At 38.8% G+C, this 26,770-nt stretch overlaps 1 protein-coding gene across 2 annotated transcripts; it reads left to right on the top strand.

The window, feature by feature from the left end:
- Window positions 1-1,447: 1,447 nt before the first annotated feature.
- Window positions 1,448-24,737, top strand: WTAP (WT1 associated protein). 2 transcript variants are annotated; one of them, XM_069852183.1, is made up of 8 exons: window positions 1,453-1,687; window positions 5,737-5,774; window positions 5,862-5,917; window positions 8,411-8,469; window positions 10,104-10,231; window positions 16,592-16,770; window positions 21,513-21,667; window positions 23,534-24,737. In XM_069852183.1, the coding sequence occupies exons 2-8, from the start codon at window positions 5,745-5,747 to the stop codon at window positions 24,115-24,117; spliced, it is 1,191 nt and encodes a 396-aa protein (XP_069708284.1). In that variant the 5' UTR covers window positions 1,453-1,687; window positions 5,737-5,744; the 3' UTR covers window positions 24,118-24,737. The 2 variants fall into 2 exon arrangements, 1 of the variants encoding a protein (XP_069708284.1); XR_011337002.1 differs by lacking the exon at window positions 23,534-24,737 and having other exon boundaries at window positions 1,448-1,687; window positions 16,592-20,182; window positions 21,513-21,649.
- Window positions 24,738-26,770: the final 2,033 nt, after the last annotated feature.

Genomic DNA, 26,770 nt, shown 5'->3' with positions numbered 1-26,770 from the left:
TGTAAGTGAGAAATACATCCTGGCCCAGCATTTGTTTCGCTGCATGGAGATCGCTCCTGTATATCGCCCAGTCCTGATTAGAGGTGCTTGCTTTCTAAAACTCCAGAATGAGTCTTAAGAGTTTTATTTGCCAGCATTTTCCGTATGAAGCTGTCAGCCTTCAATTCAATGCTCAAATAACCCCAGGCGAGACAGGGGCACCCTGGTGATAAGGGGAGACCTCATTGCTCTCTACAACTACCTGAAAGGAGGTTACAGAGAGGAGGGAGCTGGCATCTTCTCCAAAGTGACAGGGGACAGGACACGGGGGAATGGCCTCAAGCTCCACTAGGACCCATTTTCACGGAAAGGGTCATCTGGCACTGGAACAGGCTGCCCAGGGAGGTGGTTGAGTCCCTGGAGGTGTTTAAAAGATGGATGGATGAGGTGCTGAGGGGCATGGCTTAGTGATTGATAGGAATGGTTGGACTTGATGATCTAAGAGATCATTTTTTTCCAACCTAGCGGTTCTGTGTGATTCTGTGATACGAGAAGTAGCTACTCTTATAAAAAGTGTAATATTTTTGAGTTAACCTAAAGAAGAGTTAAGTTTCATCTAAGTAATTGTGTTCTTTGGATGTTAGACAGAATGTCCCTCTGACAGCATGACTTCTTTACAAACGTGTTTTTCCAGACACTGTTCCTTCTTCAGAGATGATAATGCCTTGTGTGCAGTGCGATCTGTGCTGAGCACGTGTCCTCTGCAATCACCTCTGTTTGGAGTCTCTCCCTCTCTCTAATTTAAGGGCAAGGAGAGCTGGAGCCAGCTCTAAACTAGCAGGAGATTTTGATTCAAGAAGAAGTTGCTTATACAAAAAGCGTAACATTTTTGATTTAAGCTGAAGTTTCACCTAAGTAATTATATGTTTCGAAAGCTAGACACAATGTCCTTCTGAGAGCGGGATTTCCTTCAGTGTCTTGCCACGCACTGTTCGTTCTTTGGAGATGACAGCGCCTTGCGTGCAGCGTGATCTGCGCTGAGCACATGTGTGGCCACCTGCAGCCTCTCCCCATCTCAAAGGCGAGGTCGGACAGAGCTGGAGCCAGCTCCAAATGAGCAAGAGTTCTGACTGTTGTGAAGTTTATCATAACATTGAAATTCGTCCTTGGGAAGCAACAGAAGACGCCTGAGGCCTCCGGGACCCTTTATGCACACGGCTGTGAGCGGGAAGCCCCTCCCGCCCCAGCGCCGCTCCCGCTGCTCTCTCGGCCGCGCGTGACGCACTTCCTTTCCCGGCCCCGCTGCGCGCGCAGCCCCGCCCCGCCCCGCCTCGCGCGGGAGCCGCGCCGTGGGCGGGGCCGCGCGCGCGCTCGCTTCCTCCTCGGGCGCCATTTTGTAGCGCAGAGAAATCCGCAAATAAAGAGCGGGCGGGAGCGGCGCGCCGAGAGCGAGCCCGGGCCGGGGAAGCTGGGGGGACGACGACGACGCGGCGGCGGGGGCAGCAGCAGCAGCAGCGGCGGCAAGAACAACAACGACGAGAACGAGCGCGGCTCCGAAGCGGCCGTTCCTCCTTCCCCAGGAGCCGGTTTGCGGGCGCGGAGGTGGCGGCAGGCGTGAGCGGTGGCGGCGCTTCGCCCTCGATGTGACGGGCGCGGCGTGGGCAGCGATCGTGCGGGGAGAGCGCGGCCTCCGCTCCGCGGGCGGGAGGTGAGTGAGAGCCCGCGCCCCTTCCTCTTTCTCTCTCTCTCCGGGCGCCTCGCGAAAGGCCGGGGCGCCAAACCCCAGCGGCGGCTCCATCGCTCGGCGCGGCTGAGGGGGAGGAGCGGAAGCGCTCAGAGCCATTTTGTGCGCGGCCTTGGCTGCGCTCGGCCCCGGTTCGGCAGCCGCCACGCCCGCGCGCGCGCGCCCGCCTCTCGCCGCCACCCCCCCCCGCCCCCCGCTAGCGCGCGGGGGGCGCGCGCTCTCCTCGTCGGAGCCCGTGGGGGACTGTGAGGTCTGCCCCATCAATGCTCTTTAGAACCTTCCTCCCCACTCTACTCTACCCCCACCGTGTTTCGGGAGCCTGAGGTTTTCCTCGTGGGACCTTTTTGTCTCTCGGCTAAATAACTAGGCAGTGGACGCGGGATCCCTGGTCCGGCCGCGGCCGCTGGAGCGACTGCGAGGTTCGCTCACGGTGTTATTTGAAAGCTTTTCTCCCCTTGTATTTCGGGAGCTTGGAGTCCGACACCGGGTTGTTTTCCCCATGGAAGTCTTTCATGTCGTTAGAACAACTGAGTGCTGTTTCAGGGGTGACTAGTAAAGAGGCGCATCTGATGCTATTTAGTTGTTTAGTCTGGAGAAGAAGAGTCTGAAGGAGAGACCTTATCGCCGTCTACAGCTCTCTGGATGGAGGTTGTAGTGAGGTGGGTGTTGGTCTCTTCTCCCAAGTGCCAGGCGATAGGACGAAAGGGAACGGCCTCAAATTTCACCAGTGTAGGTTCAGATTAGACGTTAGGAAAAATTTCCTCTCCAAAAGGTTATCAGGCACTGGCAGAGGCTGCCCAGGGAGGTGATAGAGTCACCATCCTTGGAGGTATTTATAAGACGAGTAGATGAAGTGCTTGGCAATATGATTTAGTAGTGGACGGGTAAGGTTGGAGTCAGTGATCTTTAAGGTCTTTTCCAACCTAGTGATTCTATGATTCTGTGTCTCTTAGGTTTGTTTAATCCTTAAATGCCATGCTTTCTGAACACTCTAGTAAAAGGTGTACAGAATACTGGAGTTCCCAAAATTATAATGCCCTTACTCGTTTTGGCTCTTTTTTTATTTAAAGTGCCATCAAAACCTAAACTCTGATGAGATTACATAAGAATTCTTTTGGTGCCCATGACTATGTTATTTTGAGTATGGAATATGGTTTTATATTGGTCGTGCCAAGAGCAGGTATGCAGGAGGAGTGGTACGTAACAGTTACTGTTTACCCCAAATCCTTGAAGTGCTTAGTTAGGATAGTACAGTTAAGCTGTTCATCATATAAATCGCAAAATGTAATTGTGTTAATTCCAGTCAGTTATACATGAATGTTGTTGTAGAAAAATGGTACTTCATCATGCTCTTGCAAAGTATTTCTGATCTACGTAGAAGAGAGAGCATGTTTTAGAATAGAGCCATGGGATGAGAAGCATCTCTTGCTGCATAGTACTTGAAAAATTACTGTATTAAATTCAAAGAATAAATGTAAGGTGTTAATTTCTGTAGCATACAAATTAATCTTGTTAATGAAATGAAAGCTAAGGCAAATCACTGTGACAACTGATGTTGTCAGCCTGATGCTCTTAATGTTTCTGAAAAAAACACTGAGCACAATGGTAGAAATATATAGCAGTAATAAATTCAAAAGCTCTTGATGAGTTGCTCTACGTGCCAGAAAATGCTATTGCATGGGAGTAGTGAGGTGAAATTCATAAGTACAGAAGGACTGGTAGTGTTTATCTGTAGATCTGGTCAACCTAGCTTTTCCAAAAATAACTTGTAGACTGTTTTAGCTAGTGTGCTTTTTCATGTTTCTGTTACTATAAGTGATAATAGGCATTAGTAATTTCTGTAATGCAGTGGCCTTTAGCTGTAGTCTCCAGCACGCTTGTGCTCCCCTGAAAGCAAGAGGTGGCTTTGTAAATGGTGGTGTGCTGGGCGTAGAGGTTAGAACAGCCAAGTCTGGTGCTGCTGTAGAGAACTGGGTACTGGAACTTTGCTTGGGGTCTGGAGATGAGAGGTAGAGACTTAGATGGAGCGTTAGCTTTTGATTTCTTTTAGTCGTGATTGTGGCAGCAGTCAAATGTTTATTTGTTGTATGCTGCTGCAAGGTTCACAAGCTGAGTCTTTGGGGAAACTCGCCTTTTTTGGTATTTGTGTGATTCTTGTGCTTTTCTCAGGAACACAAGAATGAACACTTGACATCTGTGCACGATTTAATCAGTTCTAGCTGTAGTTCTAGGGGGCATCTGAAAAGCATGTTACTTTCTATGAAGGACATATCTTGCTGAGGTCTTCAGTCTTCAAGACTACTTCCAAACACTGAAGGTGTTAAAAGGTTCTAAAGATCTTTAGGAAAACTGTAGTGGGGGAGGTAAGCAACCTAAATGCAGAGGTTACAAGCATTCCCCCTGTGAGCTCAAGTTATTATGTTATTTTGGATGGCAAAGTTTTTGATGCAAACACTGGCAGTTTGTATCAATAGCCTCTTATGCTTGAATACACTTAAGGTCTGTTTCTGGTAAAACAGTCTCAAGGAGCTGCATTCAGAAGTCAGAGCAAAATACTTGAGTAACTTCTTGTATGTAAGAGGCGGGGAGGTGGGGGTACTTCTTTGGCTAGGGAAGCAGTTAAGTGTGTTACGAAGACTGGGAACAGGAAGCTGCCATTCATCAGTGAGATGCTTCTGCTGAATGTTTTTGGAAACCTTTCCATGGGTTCCTTCTGTCGCTTATTTTATGGAAGACTTGGAAGTAATTTCATCTCTGCACTATACTTGGTGTCCTGTTCTTTAATTTGTCTTTTTTTGTAATGTGTCATTTCTTATCTTTTTTTAACTAGGGCCTTGTTTTGGTAGTGCTGTGTGTTTGTCAGTGATTAGTGTAGGTGGAGGTGGTGTGTATTTGGTGTGCATTTTTTCTTATTGTCTTAGGGTTTGTTTGTCTTATAACTTGGAAAACTTAAATTAGTACATTTGGCATTGTAAAAATACATAAGGTAGTTTGTAAAAGTCTCTTTAAGAGAGCAAAAGATTTTTTTTTTTGACTACTGAAGAGTGTTGTTTTGATGAAGCAAAGTTTTTGCAACCAAGGAGTTGACACATCCCTTCCCTAGGTTACTTACAGCAGCCTTACAAGGTTGTTGAATCTTAATGTTATGCACAACTCTTCTGTTGGAAAGCATTTTGCAAAGATGCTTGCCTCTAGCAAACTTTGCATTTATTGTTAGTTGTATGTTTATAATCTTTGCAAATCTGATTTTTTTTTGGTATAATTGTTGTTGTGGAAAATACTGTGTATTATCCTTTTGAGGCAAGGAGTCGTGTCCTGTAAATCAAGGAACTGTGAATATTTAACGTAGCAGAATGCAATCCTGTTATGCTACCTACACACAAGAGGAATTGAATTTGATGGTATATCCAAGCTGTTTATTTGACATGGCACTTCTAAAAATATTTGTAAAGATTTGAAAATAACTGCTTAATATTGTCTGTTAGTCAGAATTTTAAAAGTAAGAGAACAAGCACTTGGAAGAAAATGTTATCTTGACATAACCCAAACATTAGTGGTAATTTTAAATTATTTACTTTTATTCCAAAGAGCTACTGAAGTAATAGTAGTAAAAATTACTTTCTTCAGACCTTGATTATCTAGCTTGTAAAATACAGTGTTAGATAGAGGTAGGCGTGTAAGAAGTGTCAGTTTGATCTAAACAAGTGTGGACAAAGTTGGGACTAGTTTTGCATAATTAAGTAGGAAGAACTGATTACTGATAGACTTCTCAGACATCTAAAAGTTTTGGTTAACTTTTAGGAAATAGTGCTTCTGTTGACTCTATATTGCAGCAGCAAATTTGCCTTGATGGTATTTTGTGCTGTGGCACAGTATTCTGTGGAACCAGTATTTCAGTAGCTTTATATTGCAAATTAAAAAAAAAACCCAACAAACTAGGAGTTTTGGACTTGTTTAGTATTTCAGGTATACTAGTAACTACACTAAATAAAACTTTTTTCCTCCTCCCTCAGAGTTCACAATGACGAATGAAGAACCTCTCCCAAAGAAGGTATGTTTCAAAATACTTGACTTCCTCTCCTGCCTGCCCTCCCCAGGTAATCATGACAGCTTGATAAGTTGTGCCTTTCCTCCATAGGTTCGCCTTAGTGAAGCAGATTTTAAGGTTTTACCTAGAGACGAACTCATCCTAAGGTAAAGAAAAAAGCAGTTTTTCTATCTCAGCATTTTAGTGAACTTATAGTGGAAGACGCGTGACTTCCCTCTTTGATTGTTTCTAGCGTCCTTTATTTTATCTTATTCATGATGCATCTCTTTTGTAAAGTTCTCGTCTTTTCTCAAATATTATCCGTAGTTTGGGGGGAAGCACTGTTTCCAGAGTCAAAATCCTGAACAGTGTTTTGTAATACATCGGTAGGAGTTTTTTTCTTCTCTTGTAACTTTAGAAGATGTGGTTGTTTGCATTCCTTGCTGGATAGCAAGTTATTTTTAAACATCAGAAACATGTTTTTCTCCTTACTCCTACAACAAGCCTTAGGTTTTCTTGATCCTCACAGTAGTCCATCAGTACATTCTGATTTTAACTGCAGAATGTTACTATGAAGTTTTCATTGCCTAGAACTTAAAGAAGAACCTGTCCATGTTCTTCACATTTTTAGAAAGCTAAGTGTAATCGTGGGAAAAAATAATAGGAAATGTGTCACATAGGCTGCCTGCTTAAAGAAACAAACTGAAGCAATTTGTCTCTGTATATCTGAATTTCCTGGTATATAAACAAGGAGCTAACTGAATTAGGCATCTGTGGATTGTCTGTTTATCTGCTGGAGTAGTTTTGTGTTTGTTTTGATAAATTCTATGCTCTTGGGGATTTGTACACTGTAAGTTTTTAGCATTATTAGGGTATGAAGTTAAATATTGCTATTTCATAGGACAAAAACTAAACTGTGTAGAAACATGAGGGTGCAAGTGCAACATGGAGTATTAATATATGATCAGCTTCTACTTCTTGTGGGCAAACTATCCTACCAGCTACTTCTGGGGTGGTGGCTCTTTCTAGGAGAGTCAGTGTAGTTTGGCCCCATATGTTTAAAACTGGCTTCCTCCAAGTATCTAAGTCTTGGGAGAAAATACTTCTTAGATGTTGTGGTTTAGGCCTTGTGAACCTTTATGCGAAAGTTTCCATACTAGAGATTATCCCCAGGAATAGCAGACTCCAAAGTCTAAAATTATGCCCCTACTTCCAGCTATAAAATTCCTGTCCAAGTACCAAAGTGTAGATTCTGTGCAACTTGCTTTCTGATTGATAGTGAGAAAATAAAAAACAGGCTTCCAATTGTAATCACTTTCTGTAACTTGGAATGGTTAGTTGCCACTGTAGAAGAGATCCATCTCCTGTGTATACTCAAGTGAGAATTTGATGGAATACACCCAAGGAAGTAAAGTATGTCAGCAACTGAACTGTGTTAATGAAGGAACTGGAGGAAATCTTCTAATGACAGCTGTGTTGCTGTCAGGTCATCTTAGTGTAGACAAAAGGGTGAAACTGTTTGCAACAGTGTTCTTTTGAGAGCAGAGAGATAAGCTTAAGGGTTAAGTGGTGCTGCAGCTGATCACTTCTACCTAGCTTGAGATGCCAATTTCTTCCTCAGATGAAGAGATGCAGAATATTGTTGCTGCTAGGAGGAAGAACTCTTGTGCTTACTTTTGCTTTTCCTGGTGATGTGATCTTACTGTTACAGATCTAATACTTTCAGACATAGTAAAAAATGAGCTGGAGTTAGATTTTCTTTTTTTTTTTTTTTTTTTTTTACACTTTTGATTGAGGTAGCAGTGCAGTTAGGTTATGGAGTTAAAGTGGAGCAGGTAGAAAGGGTAATAGGGAGGTGGGAAGAGAAAACCTTCCCTTTCTGTAATGGTAAGCTAGTAGATTAATTTTTTTCATGAGGAAGACATGTAGTTAGATGTGAAGTACTGATTTAAAAAGAAACAGAAAAACACAAAACATCATCCAGTGAACTATGGTAAGGCATGTGGTGCTTAGCTTTACTGCACGCTGTTTGCTGCTGACTTGATGGTTTATATCAAGTGCAATGCTGTTTTTAAATGTGGGGCTTTCTGACTGTGATGAATTACTTAAATAATGTACCTTCAAAGAGTCATTCAACTGTTTGGCTTCAGGTTGATGAATGTATAACTTGAGTATGGTCTGAATGAGCTGATGTAACTACTTATCCTAGACTGTGAATTCTAGTGTATTGTAATACCTGTCTGCTTGTTGTCTTGTTCACTTGGTAACAGACTTAATATTGTCTTTGAGTTATAGTTTCTACTACAGAATTTTGTTAGAATTGTTCTGCTTTGAGAATGATATGCATCTTGGGTACATTACACGCATAACTAATAACTGTTTGATACCAATGCTTGTTACAGTAAGTTTTAAGATGTCCATTTTAAGTATTGTAATGCACAGCTGCCTCTATCCTTTTGACATAGAAGATGGATTTAACTATTTCCATGGTTAAAAGCCCTATTTTAAAAGTTGGAATTGATTTTTATTCTGTTTTGTAGTTATCTTTTGACATTTTCTGATTTTGGTATAAATGTATACTCTGAAAGCTTAGGAATGAGATGCCTAGATTTAATAAACTGAGCTTAAGAAAATTCTTCTTTTTTCCATCTCTGTAATAGGTGGAAACAGTATGAAGCATACGTGCAAGCTCTGGAGGGCAAGTACACAGATCTTAATTGTAAGTTAGCCAAATTTCAAGATGGTACGAGTTACCCAAGTGTTTTTATGAAGCATAGTGTTCAAATAATGTCTGTGCTTTCTGGAACTGTTAGAAATAAGGGGTAATAATCTATTGGTTGTCAGAAAAGTCCCTGTTTTTTCTGACACAAACCAAAAAAGTCCCCCCCCCCCCCTTTTTTTAGTGTAAGTCAACCTTCCCCAACTTTATCAGCCAGTTACTTACCTTTGCAGGTTTTACACAGGTTCTAAAAAGTCTTGGTTTTGCATGTATAGGACTGTCTGTACCCAGACTACAAGGCGGGGGAAAAAGTCCTGAAACATAACTCCACAAATGGGTGTATTTCATGAATCTTCCGTTTGAAAGGAAATCCTACCCTCTACCAAAATATCTCCTGAATGTTTGTGCGTTCAGTTGTCTTAAGGGGTTGTAAACTACATGGAAGAGGGAATAGTTTGTAGAGGTAAAGGTCTGAAAGTCTCCCTGTGTTTGATCTGATTAGGCAAATTAACTATTTGAATGTCAGTCATATGGTGTTTAAAACCTTATATGTACTTCAGAACAGGAAAAACATCTTAGTCTCCGATGAGGAAAGCTGAATGCATTCTAGAAGTGACTGAATTGCTAATCCTTTCACTTTTTAAAGTTGTGTTAGCAGCTAGAGATGGGCTTTTTCCTTTTTCCCACTTGCCTTTGCAGTCCAAGTACTTACTACCACTGACTTTGTTTTTGTTCTGTCAGTCCAAATGCATATCCCATTTCTGTTACATCCCTCTTCTAGTGTCACCCCTGATGTTTGAGTTTTTGAGACACTTAAATAGCAAGCAGTTAAGTTCATTCTAATCTCACTGTCCTAACATAGATAAATTATTTTAATGTTCCAAATTTCTCAGTTCTAGAAATTAATACAGGTGTAGTAGTCAGTATTATTGAATTAGCTGAAAAAGATCGTTTTAGGAATTCTTTGAAGTAATTTGGTGTTCTTGGTTTACATCTATAGCAGATTGTTCTCAAGTAACTAGAAAAAATAAAAATCTTATTTATTCTGAATTTCCATCATGTTATACGTGGAAGGTAGCAGAATAAAGATATAGTTTGTGTGGGGCTGCTTGTACATGTTCCCTTTTGAGTAATTTGGAAACGTGCTCTACTGCTTTACCTTGTATTTTGTACATAAACTTTCGTAAATGTTCATGGATCAGAAAAATTTAGAGTTTACAGACTGTGGATCGTTTTTGCCATAGTGTACACGTTCCCTCTTCCCTGCTCTGGCCTGAATGCTTTTTACAGATAACAGGACAGTTCCAGCTTCCAAGTTAGAGACTTCAAGTTCTAATAGCTGTTGGTTAAGCAAGCAATTTAAAAGTTATTTCCTTTGTAAACATGGAGACGCTTTCAAATGTTTAGTAAGTCTTTAGGATGGATCAGTAAGATGAATTTAAAACCAGCTGTTGTCAAGCTTTTATCATACATAATGATACTTTTCTTATTTATGCTTTTTATACAATGTCATGCTTATTTATTTAGCTCTTTCTGTTTGAGTTTATTTTTTGGACTGTTTCAGCTGTCTTTAAAAAAATGTTCATGAGAGGAAGCTATGAAACATACTTTTTGCATTTTATTACTCGTATTAGCTAACGATGTGACGGGCTTGAGAGAATCTGAAGAGAAGCTGAAACAGCAACAGCAAGAGTCTGCACGAAGAGAAAATATTCTGGTGATGAGGCTGGCTACTAAGGAACAGGAGATGCAGGAGTGTACTGTAAGTATTTAGAGAGGATAAGTCTTTTCAGACTGCTAGGGGAATGTTGGCTTTTGGGACAGTACCTGTGTGGTATGTTTTTCATATCTATAGCATCCCATTTTCTGTGCTCAAAGAAATAGCAGGGCACTTACTTTCACTGAATTAGTAACTGCCATTGCTTAAAGTTTGCTTTTTCAGTGTTATTTAACGTTGCTTTTCTGCAGCAGTTGTGCTTGGAAGGACTTCAGTTTCAGCACCAAGTTAAATCTTGCATGAGCTGTGCTTACCTTCTAGCATTTATCAAATGTGCGTACTTACCAGAAGTGTTAATCTTGATTAGCATTGGATGAAGGAACAAATTGAAATGTAAGGATAAGATTGAGTATACTGGGTTTCGTGCAGGAGGTTTTAGGCTGATATTTTTGTTGGATTTGGATAACAAGGTGTTTTTAAGTTTCTGCATCTATTTGGCTAGGTAGGGGAAAGATTTACTGTCTTTTTCAGAGGGAGATCTTCTGAAATTTGGCAGATCTGCTTCTGGGGGGTTCTAATGTTCTCTGCACAGAATGCCTTTGTCTTCTTTATTTCTGCCCATTTCCTGTGACTTTCTTGGGTTTTGTTTCTTGAAACTTACCTTCTATGACTTCTGATCTTTTTTTGAATTTACTTCTTAACGTAATTTTCATCTGCTGCTTTAATTCAGCAGTTCTGGAGACAAGATTGTAATAAGCTTCTTATGCTAGTTTGTGTAATGTACTCCTGAGAACTTCTTATGAAAAATATAAAGTCTGTGCAAACATAACTAGTATTGTAGCTCTTCTCTGCTATTTTCTTTTAGCTTTCCTTTATTTTTTTCCTGTAGGTTTTCAGAACTGTCAAGTATAGTAGTGTCACGCTTAACTCTGTACATATTCTTTTCACTGCTGTTAAGACTGTAGATGATTTTGGTTTGTTGTAAGCACTTTTATGAACATAAAAAGTGAGGGGTTAAAGCTTCCTTTACAGTGGCAAGAATCACAAAATCACCGAGGTTGGAAGAGACAGGTTTTGAGCGTCTCTGAGAACGCAGACCCCTGAATCTCTCTAGGTGACCTGTGCCATTGTTCAGCCACCCTCACAGCAAAAAGTTTTTTCTTATGCTGAAATGAAATTCCATGTATTTCAATTTGTTTTCATTGCCTTTGGTACTTTCAGTGGGCACCACCGAGATGAGCCTGGCTCTGTTTTTTCTCCCTCCCTCAGGTATTTATGCACATCGATAAGGTCCCCCTGAGCTGCCTTTTCCAGGCTGCAGCTCTAATGCTCTCAGCCTCTGCTTCTACATTTGATGCTCCAACCCCTTGATCATCTTCATGGCCCTTTGGCCTCAGCCTAATATGCCCATGTCTCTCTTGTACTGGCGAGCCCAGAACTGGACCCAGTACTTCAGTTGTCTGACTTGTGCTGAGTGGAGAGAAATGATCACCTCTCTCAACCTGTTAACAGCACTGCCCCTAATGCAGCCCAGGATGCTAATGAAGATTTGTTGTAGTACCATACTGCAACACTTCCCTAGTAATAAGACTACTATATTGATCCTGTTTCTCTTGTTAGTTTTACTCATAAATTCTGCTGCAAGGAGCAGCAGCATATGGCCAAAAACAATAAAACCATTTTTTATTAGGAAATTTTTCACCAAAACTAAGTCTATATGTGGTATTTTCACCTTTCTTCCTCCCTATTTCTAAAAGACTAAGTTAGACGAATGTCAAGTATTTAAGGCTGAATTTTGACAAGATCGTGAAGACTATACAATGCTTGGCTGCACTTTGTTATAGTTCTTGATAGCTGCGATACACAGACTTTCCAGAACATCTGTTTAATAAAACTCTTCAGAAATTCTTCTAATTTCAGTGTATTTAAGAAAAAAAAGTGTGTGTGCGGGGGAGGGTGGGACTTGAGCCCACCAAAAAGAACAAAAGATATGCACAACCCCTCCGAGTGGCTTATGTTTTTCTGGGTATCGACACATGAATAACATCAAGAATGTAATCTCCCTTGTAATGCGTAGACCTAGGAAGAGGCATCCTTGATGGAGGGTGAAAGCTGTAATGGAGACACTGGTGTTTTAAAGTGTTTCCAAGGTTAAATGCATGTAGTTTCAAGTTCTAGAGGACTACTTGTAGTACTAAATAGTATGTTTCCGGTAAGTATATTATGTTTGAGATGCAAAGCTAAGCTGTAGATTCCTAAATAATTTCATAAATGAACAAAAACTATTCACCCCATGATGAGTTATTTGGTTTGTCTGATCTTCAGTTGGTAAAATAACTTTCATTATCAGTTACCTGTGGTTTATAATCCATATTTCCATGTAATATGTAGTAAGGACAGTTGTGTTATATGTAAGCCTTTAATGTTTCCTGTCACATCTCAGTTAGAAAGACTGACTGTCAATGTTGTCAGGTTTCTTGAAAAATAAAGATTAATATTTACCATGTAATACTTAGTGTTCATATTACTCTTAATGTATTTTTGGGACACATTTCATATGTAAATGACTACATTCAGGTCTTGCTAATTTAGATGGATAGAAACTTAAAACTACCATCCATTACTCGAATGGTAGCAGTTGACAGAGACATGAGTGTTGTGATGGATGATGTGAAAAACACTTTGCTAGTTAAAATATACTGTCTCTGTTTTAAAATAAAGTATGATAGACTTTGTATAAGTTGTTGTTTTAATTTGTACCCTTCTTTTTAAAAGATAAGACAACAAAACGTACTTTAGCTTATAGAGGTCACAAGCCATCATCTTGAAAGTATAGGTGTGCATCTCAGTGTAGCAGAATTGTTGTCCAGATTATATTTCAGTACTCCTTGAAGAAACAAGATGATAGTTCAGTGCATAGCTCTGCTTTTGTGCTCTGTGCCAAGTCTAGCAGCAGAAGGGGTTTCTCTTGAGCTAGGAGCTTACTGGGAGTCTGGTGTTGCAGACTCTGTGTAACGTAAGGTGGCTGAGGGGCTAAATTTAAGTTCAGTTGTTTAATACCTCCTGTGCCCTATTGTCAGCATAAACCTTGAGTTACCTTCCTAGCAGGAACAACACCCTAAAAGGTTGCTGCCATTATGGAAGTGCAGGTGAGCTACTATTGCTTCTGTGTAAAGCTTTATTTCTGGCAGAGGTGGTGAAGTTATTGCTACTTCAGGGAAACGTTTTAACCATCTCCCAAGCTACTGCGCAGCTACTGTAGGTCAGTAAGTGGGCAGGCATTTGGAAGTATTTGATACTCAAATAGGTTTTCCTTGGAATAGATAACTAATGAAAGCTCCCTGTGGGTGCAGTTTACTATAGTACCTCGGTAGTCATTACTCTAATAACCTACTTGATGATTTACATTACAGCTGTGTGGTTTTCTCCTTTATAAGAAGGATATATAGTTATACTTATTTGCTTATGTTTTTTTCTGTTAAGCACTTGTATTCCAATTTGTTAAATTCCTTGTGTCAGAGGGTCTGGTGTTTGTGGATGTCTTTGGATTACTTCAGCTGGAAGGATTCAGTTATCTCCAAGAATATGCAAGAAACAGAGGTTGAAAACATTGTCTGTCTTAAGAAAGAAAAAAAGTCCAGCCAGACAAAACCTCATGTAACCTGATTTCCTCTGAATAGATAACTTTAATGGTTCTCCTGCCTTGAGTTAGAATGTTTTTCTCTTTCTGAAAATTCACCCCTATTCATCCATCTGGGCTTTTGAAAAATAACAGCTAGTGTCTGCTGTTGTGTTTGGGAATAAAAACAACCAGTAGGCATGTCAGGTGTTAGTATGTCCTGAGATCTGGTATTGGTTGTTACTATTCCTGCATTTTCAGCTCTAGCCTGAAGTCAGTTCCAAATACAGTGACACTCTTCTGCTCCCCACCCCCTACCATCTGGCATATCAATGGGAGAAGAGATATAACAGAGGAGTGGTTAGAAGGAGCAAGAACGGGAGGCTCGGAGTAGCTAAGCAGGGGGAAGAATAAAATAAGAAAGTAGGCAGAAGGGTTAAGAGGCCTTGCTTTCATATCGGGGAGAGGTTGCTAAGTCTGGGTGGATGAAAAGCCCGACAGATGAGAACTGTGGGGTTACAACTGGGGAAGGTCATTGTAGAAGGATGGAGAAAGCTTGAATTGGAAAAAGATGGAGGAATAAGTGGTCTTTTAAGTTTGTAAAGGGAACAAGCAATGATTGTTCAACTCAAGTAAGTAAATTCTTTCTATACTACTGTTTTTAGTGTTATGTGGAGCCTGTGCAAGTGAGCTCTCCTTGGTCTAGGAGCATGAATTAGAGATGCCCAAATGAGACTGTCAAATAATTGCCATTGCACAGAAAGAGCTGGGTACTCTTGAGTATTTTAGTGCATTTCTGGCTTCAGTGAGGAGCAGCTGACAGCAATTCTTTGTGTTCCTGGTCTAAGGAATCTATTACAGTTCTTAGGCTGTCAATGGAAGAGGGAGGGAGCTGTGTAAGACAAGGAACATGGTCTTTCCCTTCCTCAGTGATGCTGGTTTAAAAATAGATGGGGAGCCATGTTGCTGTAGCCTAATTATATTTCTGGACTACATTGCCAGCTGGAGTGTCTGTATGTGTGCAGACATCTGTTAAACTATCTGTTTTACCCTCTACTAGTGCTAGACCTCACAGAGAATTGACGGGCTGTTGAAATGCTTCAGTAGTGCAAGAGTCAAAATTGAGTGGATAGAAAAGATATATCAGTAACAATAGATTAAATAGATCTGTATTCAGTGAGCAATATCTTGGGTCTTCAGAGAGGCAAAGGACCTGTGTGGGTAAAAAGACATCCATGAAAAGTTAGGATAATCTTAATTGGACTTCCTGTTTCCAAGTAATGTTTGTAGGTGGGTTCCTGTACTCATTATTTCTTGAAATGCATGTATGCAGTGCTTTATTCCCTTTATAATTCTTTCTGGACACAAGTTTGTTTCTATTTAAAACTTAAAGTATGATGTTGTTTTCTTTCAAGTAACTAAATATTTTTATTTTGGTAATTTCAAATTAATGTGAAGTCAGTGGAAATATTTCAGTTACTGAAATAGCTTTGGAATCACTTAGTTGAAATAAAATCCAAGAATTGTTGCTACGTAACAATAGATAAATTAAAATATAGGTTGTCATCAGTCAAAAAGTGACACTGGTCACTACTGCATGTTTTTAAGGTAAATTAGATGTTGGTACTTAAAGGTTTTTTCACCGTTGCCATGTAAAGACTCCATAACAGATCAACTGTATCCAGGAAAATGGTTAAACTGACGGTGCTTTTGACTCTGCTGCTTGTGCCAACTAGAGCGTGGAGGAAGACTTTCCTTCAACTTTCCTTGTGCTGTTTTGTCAGTGAAATGCTGTTATTGTCAAGTGTGATTGCAAGATTGTGTGCACCGGGAGGCAAGACCACTGACTTCCAATTAATTTTTTTTAATCTCGTGATTTTATTCACGTCTTGCTGATGAGGAAATGTATGTGATAGAGAGGCCATAATAAATTGAATTTAAGAATGAATAGTCTCTTTGTAGGCTGTTATTTTAGTGATTAGCTGGATTCTAAACATTTTTAGTACATCTCAATACTGATTATGATGAGATTAAAATACAAGAAACTTTCAAAAATTAATCCTATTGAAATACATACAAGTTTTGACTAGTGAGTGCTGTATTTAAAATAAATCCTCTCATTTATTTTAAAGTTTTGATTGTATTGGAAGTCTTCTGCATTATAAATTGTAAAATCGGAAATATTCTGAGTTGTGGTTATTGCAAGAGAATCAAATCCAACAAAAATCTCTTCAGACAATTTAAATACATCTAAATGCTTAGTGCATTTGCAGAAAAAAAACCTTAGTTTACATAAACCTTTTAGTAGTTGCTTAAAAATATTACTTCTCGATATTAGCTGTAATGTTGCATAATAACCTTCACTGAAGTTACATGGAAATCAGCTATCTGTTTCAAGCACAACTCATGGTATATACTTTTTTTTCCCCTCTAGAAGTGTGCAGGCAGATATAAAAGAAAGGGAAAATTACAGTGCTCCAATCATTGCTTTGGCAAATCTAAACTTACGTAGAAAATGATTTGAAGCAGAGGCGGGGTGGGGGGGGAAATTGGCCTTGAATTTTAGGCTTGATAGGGTGGGATGGGGGATTGAGTGAATATATGCATATCAATAGGGCGCAGGTGGACAAAAGTGATTTTTATCCTGCATTTTTGAGTTAGTGTTGAAAGAAGGCAAGTTTTTTGATATTATATTTGGAGTAACTAATTTTTACTTTTATCTGAGTGACTTGAAACATTTATTTAATGTTGTATAAGTAACAGTCTGTCTGTCTTATTTTATGCAGAATCAAATTCAGTACCTCAAGCAAGTCCAGCAGCCTAGTGTTGCCCAACTGCGATCAACAATGGTGGACCCAGCCATCAACTTGTTTTTCCTAAAAATGAAAGGTGAACTGGAACAGACTAAAGACAAACTGGAACAAGCCCAAAATGAACTGAGTGCCTGGAAATTTACGCCTGATAGGTAAACAAAACAAATACTCCCCAGTCAAGACTTCCCTGACAGTCCCACTACGAGAATGCTATGGTGGGACAGCCAAGTACTCGTTTCCACACCAAGACTCAGACGTTTTGAGGCAAAAGCCACATTCTTATACTGTCCAGCTTGTAATGATTAATGTAAAACTTACCAGGTGAACCTTGTGTTTCAGCTTTTTTTCTCCCCCTTTGCTTCAGAGGCCTGATGGCGTCGGACTATTCTGAAGAAATGGCCATCTTCGAAAAAAAATCTTTTCTAGAACATGTAGACATTTGCAAAATTTTTCTATTTGAAGAAAATAGAGGGAGAAACAGAAGTCTTAAGTCTGTGGCACACTGTGTCTACAGACAATTTGGAGGAGAGAACCTAGAGATTATAAATAATGAATTGAACATGTAAAATTCTCATAAAATGTAGAAGTGGAATATGCTTCATTCTTAACCTTGAGCCTAGTGACTTAGAGACACTGTAAGTCAGTTTTGCCAATAAGACTGTGGACTTCCTGCTTGTTCACTGAACTGCTGGGTCAAAACTCAATGAGGTGAATTTTGCATTAAAGAGTTTACTTGGTAACCAGTTTTGAATAGCCATGAGAGTGCCATTTGCTATCACGAGAGTGGTAGTGCACGCATTTGACTGTCAAGCCTTTGGGCTTTCTAGCACTTGACGGAGCCTTAAGTCAATGTTGCTAAATAATGAACTGCTTTCTGGATGGTTGGTAATACGTGGATGCCTCAAAATTAGGACTGTACAAAAATGTCCGTTCTATCTAATTGCAGGTTTAAAATTGTTGGAAGCAATATACATTTGATCACAACTAACATGTATGAGAAACTGGTTGTGATAAGTATTCCACTGCATGTTTTCATGCAGAAATGAGAGGTTTTTGATCATCTCATACTAAGAACTGATCTCAAATGCTCAATGCAGAAGGCACACAATGAATGGCACCTGTCTTCAGTGTTGGTGGGGTGTTTTTATTCCTTTGTACACCTGCTTTTTTTGTATTGCACTTCTATATAAAATGTGCCTTGAAATAGTTGTAATACACAGTTCAAGGAAGACTGCTGGTTATACTGTTGTACTGTGAAACTCCTGGGATGAACGAGAATTGAACAGGTTGTTATTTCTACATTGTCTCGTTCTCTGAAAACAAAGTCAGTATTTTAACAAACGAACAAAAAAAAACTTAAATGCACATATTTTCCTTGGTGGAATCAGTGAAGGAGCCTTTGCTACCCTATTGATGCCTCTGTTTTGTTGTCCCAAGTTACTTGAGAGAGTAGCGATCTGGGACACTTGGGAGTGCATGTCTGAGGTTTGTAAAGTGAAATGCAGATTTGGTACAGCATTTGTGTGTTTATTTTCTTTAGTAAATTGAGTTCTATTTAGTAACGAGGTTTTGATTTTCAAAACAGTTGGGCAACATTTTATGACTCAGTCATATTCTAGAAAATTCAGTTTTAAATGAAAACCCCACATCCAGTTGTCATAGAAGGTGATGTATTATGACTGTTTTGATGACTTTTATTAAGATGGCATTACGTATTTTTAACTCTGAAGTTATCTTAACTGTTTGTGCTTCACATGATATGGCATTGAAGAGTAGTGCACTTCTGCAGGTTTATTTTGTTTGCATAAGTAATGACTTAACAACAAAAGAAAAACCTACAGAAAAACTTCGGTTTTAAGTGATACATCTGGATTGATTTTCCTATAGCACTAAGATTTTAATGATCTAGCATCAAAACAGAGGTAAGACTTGCATTAAGAAATGGTTTACGTGTTACCGAGCCATTTGTAAAGCTCACTATAATGTGCAGTTAAAGGCATGCTGTGCAGATTTCTTTTTTAATGCGGAGCTCAGAAAATTATTTCATATATTTAGGTACAGGCTGGTTGGTATTTTTAAGTCCTCAGGCTCTAAATGTACACGTACAACTGAGGAGAGACAAGTAACTTAGCACTTTCTTTCAAGCAAAAGTATCAAAAGACAGTTTTATTTTGGTAGGTACAATGTGCCCCAATATGCATCATATAATTTGAAATCAGTGTTGTGAATGTGTGTAATTCATATATGTAGTAGCTGGAATACAGAAAATTAGAGTTATTTCCTGGTAAAGAACTGAGGCTGTCTTCCTTAATTGGGTTAAGGTTTTATTGCTTTTATTTCTGGAAAGGTAAAGAAATGATTACTCGTGTCAAGTATATGTAGGCTTTTTCATTCTCTTTGCATCCTGCTCCTGCCTTTTAATTTCTATAATTGTCCATCTCTGTATGCAGCTATTCTTATTTCTTAGATCTGACCTAGCTTTAGAAAGAGATAATGCTCCTATTCAGATCCCGAACTGGTGTTCTTGGGGTAGCATGTTAACTGGAACCCTAGGCGAGTATTAGTTCTGGGAATTAACCATAGATAAGGGTGTACAGCACAATCCCTTCTGATGCCTGGAGGGAGAAATGGGCATTTAATCATAGGAAGGGCTGTGCTAAGTCATTTCAACCGTCATTAAACGGAATGTACACTTGGATTAAAAATTAGTCAAACTGTCACTTGCAGTAAACCTAGTACAACAAACACTAGTCTCGAAGAATTTAACCACTTACATTCTTACAGGTTCTGGTGTTTATTTTCAAGAGGATATGTGAATACAATGCCAAACTTAGTTTTACAGCTAACAAGAGTATTATAATAGTTACTGGATTTTATGTTCTTGCATGTGTTGGCTTTTTTGTAAATTTCAAGGGGAGGTTGGTGCCATACTAGTTCTGAGCATCTGGAAAAAAATTGATGGGAAGAAATAGCATTATAGGTAACTATGCAAATTTCTATACAGGTAATAAATATTTTACGTTTTGACATGAGTTAACATGAAGACATTAATGGGATTCTAAAAGTTGTCCCAATTCCAAGGTAACTGGTACTTGCTAATTCTGCAGTTGACATTGTTTTGTGAAGAGAAAAGCGTTAAACGATTTAAGCACTGTGAACTTCTTCAACTTGCAGTGATGATGAATACAGTTAACAGAAATTTGCAAATGGCTAAAAATCTTTGCATGTCTGCCTAAACTTTTGGGACACGTCACATTGGTTATCTCCAAAGTGGTCCTGCTTTACAAAGAACGAACATCTCTAAGGAAACTTGCATCTTAAGTGTGCGACTTGGACTGTATTAGGTCAGCACAATTTAAACTTCAAGGACCTGGCATTGGACATCACTTCAAGAAAGAAAACGGGTTGCTGCCTTTAGCAGAGTTTCAGGCTTCCAGGACTTTACTCAGCCAGATTCCTTCTGGAGCAGCCCATCTGAAAGATATGGGAGAGTCAGTTGGAAAATGTTAAATGGGGCAGAGCTGGCTGAACTTAAAAGTTGTCTAAGGCTTGAATGGTTAAAAGGTAGTTGATAAATAATTATTTTAATTTTTTTGGTTGAGTATCTTGGTTGCAGGAGAGAACTGTGGCTGTGAATTGTAGCAGAGATTTCCTGTTCTACTTTTTTTAATCCACAAAATTTCTTTCAGTATTTGTCACTTGTTTAAAAGCAAGCAAACAAAAAATTAAATGACCTTCTTGGTCTTTGAAAGTAATGCAAGTCCTGCCATTGAATTTACAATAAACCTGTTGGAGTTTGGGTTGGGTGGTTATCCTTTTGGTAGATCTTACAGTTACGTAGAAAAGAGGACAGCTTCATTATGTTGCTGAGCCTGTCAAAAGAACGGTTTGTGGTTGCTATCCTGACTTGGGCAGACAGTCTTAAATTTTTCTCTTTTATGGAGTCAACTGTATTGCCTATATATTAATTTGCATACTACTTCCTATAATGCTTTACAATGCAGTCTTTATGGTGAAGATTAAAGATGTGTGATGTAAAGAAAATCATGTCAGTAGAAAATATTTTGTTGCTTCCTGTTTCCCATTTTCTTTTAGAAACTGGGCATCTTAGTGATCATTACTTGGTCTGAAGTATGTCATTCTAAAGGAAGTAGATTAATAACTCGCTTTTTCCTTAATTTCCTGCAAATTTTTAACTACACTTTACTTTCTCCTTACCAGGCAAGATGTTCTTGGGAGAAGCTGACCATAGAAATAGTGAAACAGACTATGTATGCTACTGTGAAATAGATGAACCGAGTTGAAAAATAGATGTTTTTTATACAAGAGTACCTGGGCAGCATTCAAAAGAATGCCTCAGCCTCTTGAAAAATCGATGTATCTATGAAAAGTGAACATGGGGTTTAATATTTTCCCCAAGCAACTTTGTTCTCTTCACCCAAATTTAATAATTAAAATTTTACTAGCGCACTAAATTAAGGTTTTTATTTATAATTTGGTTTACACCTGTAATTTTTATGCAATGTACTTGTTATTTGAAATACAAGGCACATCTTTAATCAAATATTTAATTCCATTAATAATTAGCACCTGCAAGGTTGTGCATACTGATAATCCAGATACTGGTATCAAAAAAGAACAATATGCTTATTCATATTTGCAGTAATAAAACTTGCCTTCCACTTTATGGGACAGCGACAGAAGATCAACTGGCATTGGAACAGCACGTGGTAACTATGGGGAGACTTTCTGCTATGACAATTATGTTGAGGCATAATGTTCCTTGAATTGTGACATGCAGAAATTGCATCTCCTTTTTGTCTGTAATTGTGTTTGAGGAAAATTACTGAAGTTTTTTTATTCATTTTGTGATAGATGGCTCTTTCCTTTGCAGCCAAACAGGCAAAAAATTAATGGCGAAGTGTCGAATGCTTATCCAGGAGAATCAAGAGCTTGGAAGGCAGCTGTCCCAAGGACGTATTGCACAGCTTGAGGCAGAGTTGGCTTTACAGAAGAAATATAGTGAGGAACTTAAAAGCAGTCAGGATGGTAAGGGATTTTTTTAAGAAAATGGAAGTTGCCTTGTGCTTCTGCTGTTTAATTTCCTGATGATACACATACTGTACGACTTTTTGCCAGGATGAAAGGACAGTATTGAGTAAAATATGACAATTTTAAGTCTTCACTGGTAGTCTTAATTAAAAAACAATATGTATGTGTGTATACATATAAAAATAAATATATAAGCCCCACAAACTTAACATTAAGTGGACTGGTGGGATTTGCAGCCCCAGTAATGCAGCATCTGTATTTGAAATTGACAGTTTTCACACTGTAGGCCTTGCTGTTTACTAAAGAGTACTTAACCTGCACATGTTGTTGGTGAATTGGTAAGATGAAAGCTGTTAATGTTGCATGGAGCTAAGCATGCACTGAGAACAGAACTGCTTGTTAACTTTGACTCATTTTATAGAGTAGATTTTATTGTTTAGGTAACTCAGATGAACAAAAATACCTCATTATTGCTTTAACAGTCCAAATTTTACAGCAGTGTAAGCCAAAATTAACATTGCCTATAAGCTCTGAGCTCTTGTGTAACTTGAGGGGGAAATGCAAATTTTAAAAAATCTTTAGTTGAGAATTCTGCATAGAATCTGTGTGGCTTTAGTAGAGTGTTAGAGTAAGTTATTAGATCATTACAGTACGTCTTGGGACATGAGCTATTTGGCCACATAAACCTGGGTGTGTTTTTTTGTTTTACAGCTGACGTTTGTAAGGTAGCATAGACTTGATTTGGCATTATCTAGGTCTGACCTGGCCTGTATTTTAAGGGTAGTTCCACTCCCCTGTAGGACCATATTTTTGTGCAAGTAACTGTATAAAATAATACATAACTAGAGTTTTTAAGGTAAACTATTCTGTCTGTAATGACGTGTTGGAATAGTTACTCTTTTGCTTCTTAACTATTTAGATAATGCACTTCATCTAAGTTTATCAAGTTCATAATTGAAGCAAGCATGGACACTCTTGAAGGCTTTCAGCTGTTGAATGCAGTGTCATAAAGCAGGCTCCAGAACTGGGATGCATTCTTAGCATCTTAGTTGATACTTGCCCAGATGAACAAAGACTGTACTAATCCTGCAATAGCACTTTTCCTAATGATTTTTTTTTCATAGCACCAAGAATATTCTATTATTGTAAAAATTCATAAAATTAAATAGCTAGCATTTTATTTGCTGCATCTTATCAGTGGAGCAGTTGATTTGAAGATTAAGGGATTTCAGTGCTTTTACTGTTGTCAGGTCAAATTTGTTTTGTTTTACTCCAATATGCAATCTACTTATAAAGTTCTTTTTCTTGGTGCATAAGCGGTAATGCACCCTGTGGAATTACTTAACAGTTTTGTTGGTAATTTTGTTAATGTCCCATTACACAGGATTTAGAGGATTAAGAGCTGAAATATCCTTGAAATGTGATCAAAACCATCTTTTTGTCACTGAATAGTCTTTTGTAGTTGTTCAGTTCTGTTAGATACGTAAGTGGTTCATGGTCAATTTTACAGTGTTTCTGTTGAAGTTTTATAATTGAGTAAAAGTAGATATGCGAGGAATTATTAGCAAAATGTTAATTGTTGGAATTCAGCTGTTTCCCATACATCCTCCTCTTTTTGCCCATAAATAAACTTGTAGTATATTCTTACATATTCTAAGTAACAGTATAAAAAGTATGTAGATGAGTTAAGCATTTCCTCCTTCAGGAGCAGAGTATCAAAATGAGTGCATACCTGATGGCTGAAAATTAGTCTGAAAAAATATAGCATAAAAAATAGTTATGTGATTTTTATTTTTTTTGTCTTGAAGTCAAGCTATATATGGGCTATTAAGTATTTGCAACAAATGTGTTTTCTTTATATAGAATTGAATGACTTCATCATCCAGCTTGATGAGGAGGTAGAGGGTATGCAGAGTACCATTCTAGTTCTTCAGCAGCAGTTGAAGGAGACTCGCCAGCAGTTGGCACAGTACCAGCAGCAGCAGACCCAGGCCTCCAACCCAGGTACCAGCAGGACTCCGTCTTCTGAGCCTACAGACCAGGGAGAGGCTGTGGGCAAAGACTGCAGCCGCCTGGCAAACGGACCAAGCAATGGTAGCTCCTCCCATCAGCGGACGTCTGGGCCTGGATTTTATAGGGAGGGTAGCGGCACGGAAGATGACTTCCCAGCTTCTCCAGGGAATGGTAACAAGCTGTCCAACCACTCTGAAGATAGAACTGGTAGAGGAGGTGGTAGCTACATAAACCAACTCAGTACTGGGTATGAAAGTGTAGACTCTCCCACTGGCAGTGAAAACTCTCTCACTCACCACTCAAATGACACAGACTCCAATCATGATCCTCAAGAGGAAAAAGCGGTGAGCATGAAAGGTAACAGAACTGTGGGTTCTCGTCATGTCCAGAATGGTTTGGACTCCAGTGTAAATGTGCAGGGTTCAGTTTTGTAACATTTTTCTGCAGCATTTTTATACAGTGTCATTTAAATTGGGAGAGGATACTGTCCAGAAGCCGTTTAAATTAGTGCATACTTGTCACAATTTTGCCTTTTTGTGGGTTTCTTTTTGCTTCAATACCTCTGCCACTTTGGAAATTTTAACAGTTAATTACGTTGAATGTTGCTAAAAGGACGTTTGTGTAGCTCAAGTTATTTTTATATGAGTTAATGTGAAGTTGAAATGGAAATTATTTCCATAAAGTATAACATAAATGATGTCTGTACAAATCTGTGTATATCTAGAACCTGTGCTGTGTAAGGGCATTCTTACTCATACTTTCACTACCTTCAAGATTTGTCATAATAGCTGTGGGTTTATGACTGCCAAGTTTGCCCAGTACAGTAGTTTTATCACTAAAAGATGGACTTACTGAAGGAGTCCTGTAGTAGTTTCAGTGTTAATTACAGTTTCTCCCACCATACATCTGTGCATTTTCTCCTTAGGTGACTGAATTGTGTGCATAGTTACTCAGTTTTTAAGAACTGTTGTATCCTGTTTATGCATATTGCTCTGACTCCAATATTATCTTACCTGTACTGACCAAACCTAAATAAAAACTTTTAATAATGTAATTTCCTTATTGTTCTGCATTGGCTGATATGGTTTATTTGTGTGCAGTGTATTTACACTACTTGCTTTTTTATTGCATTTGTTCCTGTGTCAGTCCTATTTGATGCAGCTTAGTACACACACCTGTAACTTCAGGTGTTTGGCACATCATACTAATTTCAGGCCAGGTTAATAGTGCTTATTTTGGGTTTTTTTCCATACTTGGCAGATAAGGGGGTAGAAAAAAAAGAAAAGGAGAACGTTAATAAAAGTAAGCCTTAGAGTCAGAACATGGCTTTTATAAAGAAAAAAACTGGAAGGTCTATGAGTATCAGATAGATAAATGTAGAAATTAAAACTACAAAATTTGAATTTAGCCTTTTAAACCACATGTAACTTCTATTTTTTTTAAATGCTTAACTGAGGAAACCAACATCCTAACTGAGAATGGAAATAAAATTACCTTTAAGCATAAGTAGAAATAACTTAGATTTCTCAGAACCTGTATCCCGAGTGGTTTGGGGTTTTTTATCCAGTAGTTTAGTGATGATAGTATGTAAGCAAGGAGATGAAAAAAACACTGGCTTCTAACCATTCTTCAAAGGGAAGATAATAGTAGTACACCTCTGGGTAGACCTAGTCCAGTTCCAATATTTTTCTACCTGTGAATCTTGTAATTACCAGATGACTAATAATTCTCATGTGTATCCAGTAAAAAAGTAGTAAGTAGCTTCTAGCCTTAAAATTCACTGTGGAAACAGTGAGATTCTTGTAAGAAAGCAGTAGTTCTCCAGAGTTCTAGGACATACCTGAATTTGTTTCACTGTGCTGTCATTTTTAAGTGGCATGTTACATAATTGTCATCTGCAGTAGTATTGTCCAAGATAAATGGATGTAATTAAAATACTACTAGCTACTGTCATTTGTTAAGAGACATCCTAGTCATGTGTACCACTGCTATTCTCATTTTGTAGGGTTCAATATATTAAAACCCCTTGGTAGTAGTCACTGGAAGTGTAAATTCCATTGGTGATACCTGGTTGGTTTTTAAACATTATTGAAGCCCTCATTGCCTGAAAGGTAGTAGTTGTCACTTCTTTCTTGCATTTCAGTAACAAGTATGTATACAAAAAAAGTACCAGCATGTGGCACCTAAAGTAATTTCTAGTTAACAAAAGTTATGATGGTGATCTGTATCTAGCTGCTGGTGATACATACTTGGTCTTAGTATTGTATTGCTTGATTATCCATAGTGCATGTATGCGTATCTCCTGGATCCTGTACATAGTCAATAATATACATAATATTTGTAAGAAAATTAAAATGCTGATAATAAGTTATAACAATGACTTTATGTGACAATACAGATGTTAAAAAGCATTCTGGTTCAGTTTTCTCTGAAATACAAAAGCATCTTATGCCATGAAAATGCTACACATTTTCCCCTAGTGTAAGGAATTAGAAGGCTGTAAAGTGTCTTTGGAGTTAGTAATTGCTATTCTGCTAAGGTTAAAAAAATGCAGAGCTTTCAGGTGGTGACAGCTTGTTACTTAAATCTGTCAGTTTGGAATCATAGAATGGTTTGGGTTGGAAGGGACCTCAAAGATCATTACTTCCAACCTCCATGCTGTGGGCAGGGATGCATCCTGCTAAACCAGGCTGCCGAAGGCCCCCCCACCCAACCTGCCCTTGAACATCTCCAGTGAGGGGTCATCCACACCTTCCCTGGGCAACCTGTGCCAGCACCTTTACCACCCTCATCGTGACGAATTTCTTCCTAATGTATAATTGAAATCTTTCCCCCTTCCAACTGAAAGGAACATATACACATCTAGGACATTCATGTCTTAAAACACACAAAGATTATTTTAGGTTTCTCAAGAGTATAGTACTTTAATTTTTTACTATTCAAAAACTAAGTTTAGCTAAAGAGCTAAAAAAATAGGAATACAAATTATACCCTCGGACTAGGAGTTAGCTTAACTTGAAGGAAGGTTATAAAGCAAGATCTTTTCTCAGCTTAGAGGGTGTCTTAAGCAGGCTCTGGTGTTTTTAT

This window comes from Phaenicophaeus curvirostris, chromosome 2 (assembly GCF_032191515.1).
Source record: "Phaenicophaeus curvirostris isolate KB17595 chromosome 2, BPBGC_Pcur_1.0, whole genome shotgun sequence".
Taxonomy (NCBI): Eukaryota; Metazoa; Chordata; class Aves; order Cuculiformes; family Cuculidae; genus Phaenicophaeus; species Phaenicophaeus curvirostris.
The sequence above is the reverse complement of the archived record's forward strand: the minus strand, read 5'-3'. Positions and strand labels throughout refer to the sequence as shown.